We start from the raw sequence: 7,058 nt of genomic DNA on the forward strand, positions 1-7,058 counted from the left end.
CCCATAGCTCTTCAATACACGTGATTATCAGTGGCTGTGTTTCTTAACGTGGGTAGAAATGAAGATAAAGCGGCGTGGGAGGAGTTATTTTTGCCTGGATAAAATGTTTATAATAAAATATTTTTCATCCTTGAAATGATATCAAAAATATTGTAACTCTCGTACAAAATAACTTATTATTTCAGCGTGAAGTGAGTGGCATAAATTGTGTGAAAAGTTCCTCTTCTCGGCGCAGCGTTTGCTGTAGCGGTTGACAAATGGTGTGCACCCACTTGCGCTTTCGAAAGTTCAACACGGGAAACATAACGTACTTTTGGGTAACTTCATTGCCATTCGCATTATATTAATCCGTTCAGGTCGCCGCCAGATATAGGCTGCGTTATATGTCTCCAAAAAACAGCAAATAACGTATGGGGCTTGATTAAAAACCAAAAATTGTTAAACTCGGAACCTTTGTGAGGGCAGTTCTGGAGGTGGTACTGGGACTACGGCATATTTGGTCGACGGACTGTACACAAAGCAACGTGAGTTATCACGGGATCAGTATTTTAGTATATCTGTTATTAAATAGGTATCAAATCAATTTGGTTGGGTGTCAGGAAACTTAAATTATCACGTCAGTTGTGTCATTAGCTTATCTGTTTGTTTAATTGTCGCATAAACGATTAGCTAAGTTGCTGCCTGATCTAATGCCATTCATAATATGAGTCTGTTTCGCAGTTTTGTTACAGTAAATTTAACCAAATTAGTCTATTTATAACAAATAGATTTGTTGTCATGTCAGAATCCTTAAATAATAGCTACATGTCGTCTGTGGTGTGTTTTCCCCTCCGGCAGTCTCTGGATGCTGATAGAAACACTTGCTTCAGCAGGAAGGTCCTGTTTCGCCGCAGCATCTCTGCGTCGGTTTTCCAGGTCCAGCGCTATGGCCAAAAGCAAGTTTGAGTACGTCCGCAGCTTTGAAACGGACGACACCTGCCTCAGAAACTGCTACATTGTCGTACGACTGGATGGTCGCAACTTCCACAAGTTAGTTTTCTTCCGTCATCTCACGCTAATGTCTGGAATGTGTTTTTGACTGTTCTGTCACATTACAATCTGTTTCAGGTTTGCAGAGCAGCACCAGTTCGCCAAGCCCAACGATGACAGGGCTCTGGGGCTGATGAGCAGGAGCGCCCGCTCTGTCATGGAGGAGCTGGAGGACATTACCATTGCCTATGGTCAAAGTGATGAGTTCAGCTTTGTTTTTAAGAGAACCACTACCTGGTTCAAAAGACGAGCCAGGTACACTTCACTTTCATTGACATGCCTGTAAAAATGTCCACATCACGACGGTTCTGTTCCGCCTCACTTTCTTCCCACCATGCTTGTTTTGCAGTAAACTCATGACTCATGTGGCCTCCCAGTTTTCCTCTTCCTATGTGTTTTACTGGAAGGAGTTTTTTGGAGAACAGCCCCTCCTGTACCCACCTGGCTTTGACGGGCGGGTGGTTTTGTATCCCACCAACCATAACCTCAGGGACTACCTCAGCTGGAGGCAAGCAGACTGTAAGTCCATCCTTGTGTGTTTCAGTGGATAAATCTACAGGATACATATTTATATATGTTTCTTATATTCTAGGTCATATAAATAACTTGTATAACACCGTATTTTGGACATTGATTCAAAAAGGAGGACTCACTACAACACAGGCTGAAGATCGATTAAAGGTAAGAGCAAAACAAAGCAGATGGCTCATTTTCTCTGTATAGAGGAAATTGTATGAATTTTCAGACAGAAATAACAATATTTAGTACATTAAGCATACATGTAGTTTATAACCAGTTATAAATGTATTAATTCCATTGTCATGGTGTGTCTAGTTGCCAGATATGGCAAGTTATGCTTCTTTTGGAATGTCTCTAAGCCTATAAGGAGGGAGGCATTTATGTTCAAAATGGATCACAATATGTTAAAATACTTTGGGTTTATCATCCCTTCATTAACATAAAAGTCAATCCAAATGAAAGAATTATTGAGGTTTTTACATTATATTTTTTTAAAATAAATTTTAAAAATTTCTTTTCTGTTTTTATCAACCACCTGTGAATTTTAATTCCCCTTAACTCTTTTTATTTGTACTTTGTCCTTTTACAGCTACAAACATCAGTGCAATTTATCAAAATGTTGCATCGCAGAGCAACACAAAGTAGTGCGTAAATGTAAAGTGGAAATAAAACGATGCGCTATTTTCAAATCTTTCACAGTTTAACATCTGAATAGTGTGGCGTATGTTTATATTCGGCCTCCTTGAGTCGACACTGTTGGAGAGTGTTGCAATTATAGCTGGGAGTCTTTTAAAGTATGAACTTATCATCTTTAATTATATAAAGACTGGATCTTTTTTGGCCGGTTCTGTGTAAAATATCTCATGTTCCACTTTCAAGTCTTTCCACTTAAATTGGATTTAGGTTAGGGATAGTTCTATGTGCTTTTCTTTTTTTTATGTTTTGTTTTATAATCAGCTGGATTGGCATCGTCTTGTTTAAATTATTTTGTAATTTTTTTAATTGATGAAAAAAATTGTCTGCAGCTTTTGGAATGCATCCTCTAAGGCAGCTCCAAACTTTTTTTTATTATTATTATTTGGTTTCTTTTACAGAGAATGTTTCTATTTTAAGCCACAACTTTACTGCCTGAACTGTTTGACATTTTGTTATAACATTTGGCTAAGTAGTGGAAAGCGCAGTATGTTTTAGATGTCAACAGACTCTCCATAGCTTATTAATTGACACAAATAGACTTTAATGACTGCAGCTGCCTGGGACTGATGCAGCTGTTCTTTATAACTTATTTCATTTTCCAGTCCAGACTGGGAGTCAACCAGAGAACAGCATCTAGAAACCTCATTATTTATAAAAAAAAAAAAAAACCTCTCCTCACGCCCATTGTCTGCATATTAAATCACTTTTAATATGTTGAAATATCTTCTAGAGTAATTGAAACACCCTGACACAATGCAACCAGCAGGTGGTGCCAGCCAGTAATGTGAACACCCATTCTTGCTTCTTGCTTCTTGTGTATGAGTATTTTTTATTAAGAAGTAGCTGAACTCAATTTAATATATCTGTATTTTTTTTGTATTTTTTTTTTTTTTTAAACAGGGAACATTAGCTTCAGATAAAAACGAGATTTTGTTCTCAGAATTCGACACCAACTATAACAACGAATCGGCCGTCCACCGGAAAGGCACCACCCTCATTTGGGAAAAGGTGAGATACTCCGGAGTGATTAAGTCTGCGCAGTTTCTGCAAACCTCTGTTGAGGATATTCCAAGCATGTGCCCAACCAGCTCAGTTTGATATGAACTGCAAGCTGCTTTGTGACTCGGATCTTAACAGTTTCTCTATTTTCAGATCCTTTATCTGTCTCTTTCTACCGAATCCTAAAGCTGAACATTTATTTTCATTTCCTCTCTGTCTCAGTCGTTTCTTTGATTCAGAAGTGACACAGTGTTTTTATTTATTTTTAAGTAATGGCTTAGCCGGACTCTCACTTATTCAGATTTTTAAGCAATGTAGCTAACGTTGTGATGTGCAGGTGTGTTTCATGTTCATTCTGCTAGGAAAACAAAAATTATGTGTTATGTATTGATTTAAGAAATTGTTTAAAAATATATTTACTTTGGATAATCCATGTTTATTGTTATTTTTTCTATGTTAAAACTGCTAACACTAGCTTAGCAATATGACTGTGACCAGATTAACTCTGCTGTGTCACTCTTTACAGCTCTGAGGTTTATGAAGTGGTTAAAGAGGAAGTCGGTTAATATTATGCTTACATTTAGTTGAATAGATAAAATGAAGACTCAGTGCAATACGTCTGTATGCAGAATTGTGCAAACATCACAGGTTTATCCCTATAGTACCTATAGTTTTTTTAACAGTTGAATTTTGTTAAAATTCAACTGCTTGAATTTTTTACATGACTTATAAAGTTATGTAGAGATATATTTCCTGATTCATTCTCGGATTATTCACTTCTCTTTCTGTCATGTGCAGCTGCAGAATCAATTTTTGTCTCATGTTTATTTGGTTGTCAGGAAACTGACATCAGTCCTTAAAAATTATTCAGAATTTTATTTTCAGGCTACTAATCACTTCCACTTCAGCCACTCAGTTTTCATAATTAGCTTATATGGTCACGTACTAGTTGAGGGTTTATGCATGCTAAGCATAAAGACATTAGAGTTTTTTTTTCACAGGTCTGTGCATTTGAACACAGTCTGGACCAAATGAGTATTCTCCCCATATCTTAAACAGATTGGTCTCTATAAATATGACCTTTTTAGAAGTAAGAAAATATTCGTGTTAACGCTGAAATATTCTGTTTGTGATGTTGATTGTTTATTTGATGCAACAACAAAAAAAAAGAATCTTGTTTCTGTGAATGTATTTTGAAATGTTATCACAGGCAAGCTTATTTCATTGATGAACTGTAGTTCTTTAAATATAAATTCATAACAAGAACAAGTTTCACTAAATAGACTGTTTTTTAAACAATGCTTACAAGTTCAGCTTCAGTTTATTTATAAAGTGCTTTAAAGATAGCATCAGGATAAACAAAGTACTGTACAAAAAGATGAAATAAATCAGAAAGACTAAAATATTAGAACATTGTAAATTGTTATTAAAAAAGCAAGACAAAATGGATTATACTGTTAAAATTCTCTGAATAAAGATGAGTTTTTAATTGTTAATAGCTACTGCATTTCTAAATTTGGTTTCTTGCTCTGATTCTGAAATTTCTCAGTTTTTGCCTTCCTGGCTCTGAAGCAGGTCGAATACTGAAAAACTGGTCTGTAACTCATTAGTAATAACAAACAGCAGGGCTTCCGACACAGTTTTTTGTCTAAGTTCAGTGAAACTCAGAAGTTATGGAAATATGCTTATGTGGAATAATCACATTGATTGGAATATTTGTCATCACTTGGAGTCAAAGCTACTTCCTCCATTGAAGACAGTGCACCTTTCCTTTCAATTTTTGTTATCTTAGAAGTCACATGCAGCCAAAAAAAGATGAAAAATATTGATAAATATTGAAAATATTCCATCTCCAGTCCACAGTCTAAAAGATCTGCTTGTGTGTCCAACTGTTTGTTCCTCATCCTTCCTTCCTTGACCTTGAACCTTTGTACTTTTACTTTAAAGTTGACTAAATAAAGACCGAGAAGTCTGGAATGTTGACATTTTTAGAGAGCAAAACTGACTTAACGGGTACATTTTACCATAACGAAGACACACGAACTCAAACCTGTTGCAGATGGAAAACAGGACTCAGCATAAGCAACATAAGAAATATAAAAGCAAAGGCCCCGATTGTCTCTAACGTCTGTCTCATTTCTCTGCCGTGTAGCGGAACGAGACGGTTAGCAAGCGCATAAAGCGACCGAATGAGGAGGAGCAGCAGGTTCCTGTCACACGGAGCAGGAGGAAGGTGGAGGCCTACTACTGCGACATTATCGGGGACCAGTTCTGGGAGGAACACCCGGACGTTCTCGAAGACGACACCTGACAACAGCAACTCTCCTCGGAAAAACGACTCTGAGCTGCGTGTTTAAAGCCGGCTCTCACAGACAGAGACTACAGAAGCACAACCGCAGCTTTTCTTGAAACCAAACTATGCTTTTTTTATCGTTCACAGTACAGTTGTTCTCCCAACAGCTGATTTGTGTTTCTACTTTTCATCTGTTAAATCACGTGCAAAATGATCCGTCAAAAAGTCAAATTATGCTCACGTTAATTTCTTCCCATCACCACCAGCGGGTACCGAGGACATTCAGGGGCATGCATGTCTTGCCTTACTTCTCTAAAAATATACCCTCATACGATATCATGAATGGCATTCAAAATACTACCAACACCTGATCGCTCTGCACGTCTAACATCACCACTACGCTCTGACGGAACGGCTCTTTTGCAATGCAAACTACAAATCGGAGTTAATCTTGCAGAAAGCAAAGAGTTTTGTAAAAGAAAAATAAATAAAAATCCTAGTATGTAGAGGAAAAAAGGGGAGAGGGGAGTAGAAATGATCCAGACTACAACAGGGGAAAAAAATAGCCGTTTATTGGAGCCAAGGCACCCATGAAGAGGCGTGAGTGGATTCAGTGGTGTGCGCTGTCATCAGGGCTAAGAATACCTCCCCACACCCTGCATTAACTCTACCCCTCTGACATGCGCTGCGTGGCATATCACACTTCCAGCGGCCGACCCAGAATGAGCGGCTGCTGGCAGCCTGGGGAGTTCAAAGCCTTTACTGTATTCTGTTACTGTAGCTCACGCAACGGGAAGCGAACCTTCTTGTTGATCACTAGACGCTAATTCGGTCAAAAAGGATCATTTGCTGTAACGAGATAAAAATCGGGAGCCGGCTGTGTGTCCATTTGCTGTGACTGGTGGCTCTCTCTGTGTGTGTGTGTGTGTGTGTGTGTGTGTGCAGACAATGACTGGACACATGGTCACATAGACCAGAGGAAACCCTAGAAACTAGAGCATGTTGAGACAAGTGAGCCTGTTATTTAAAGGTGGCATGGATATGCCGTGCTTAACCATAATCCCCTTGTGCTGCTGTCGTGGAAAGAAGAGGATCGCTTCTATTTAAGTTCAGCTTTTCACGGTTTTTTTAATTTTCTTTTTTTAGTTCTGAGCTTGGATGGCGACAGATGTGCTGGCAGCATTTGCTTTTACACCAGGTTTGAGGGGTCAAACATTTTTATAAGTTAAATATGTTTTAAGGCCCAGATTTGTGAAAAACGTATGGTTGGTGTAATAAAATTGATTCCATCTTGTTTCAAAAACTTTGTTCTTTAGAGCCAGTTTTTCCATTTTACTAGTTGATGTAAACAGATGTGTACAACTTGGAATTATATACTTTGTTAAAGAATGAAATAATTTAGCGTGTTAGAGTAGTCTCAGAATGGAAACAATTCAGCAGATCTAATGTATCGTCTGTATGGGGAGTCAAGTGTCATGGTTTCATCAATGTAATTGCGTTGCACTTGTCTTTTTTTTAAAAA

At 37.9% G+C, this 7,058-nt stretch overlaps 1 protein-coding gene across 2 annotated transcripts; it reads left to right on the forward strand.

The window, feature by feature from the left end:
- The first annotated feature begins 43 nt into the window (after nucleotides 1-43).
- LOC103154066 (probable tRNA(His) guanylyltransferase) lies at nucleotides 44-6,836 on the forward strand. Of its 2 annotated transcripts, none has more exons than XM_007575220.2 (7): nucleotides 44-524; nucleotides 838-1,029; nucleotides 1,108-1,284; nucleotides 1,379-1,548; nucleotides 1,622-1,710; nucleotides 3,145-3,252; nucleotides 5,396-6,836. In XM_007575220.2, the coding sequence occupies exons 2-7, from the start codon at nucleotides 845-847 to the stop codon at nucleotides 5,552-5,554; spliced, it is 888 nt and encodes a 295-aa protein (XP_007575282.1). In that variant the 5' UTR covers nucleotides 44-524; nucleotides 838-844; the 3' UTR covers nucleotides 5,555-6,836. The 2 variants fall into 2 exon arrangements, with proteins under 2 accessions (XP_007575282.1, XP_007575283.1); XM_007575221.2 differs by lacking the exon at nucleotides 44-524 and adding an exon at nucleotides 543-616.
- Nucleotides 6,837-7,058: the final 222 nt, after the last annotated feature.

Source organism: Poecilia formosa, unplaced genomic scaffold (genome assembly GCF_000485575.1).
Source record: "Poecilia formosa unplaced genomic scaffold, Poecilia_formosa-5.1.2 Scaffold372, whole genome shotgun sequence".
NCBI lineage: Eukaryota > Metazoa > Chordata > Actinopteri > Cyprinodontiformes > Poeciliidae > Poecilia > Poecilia formosa.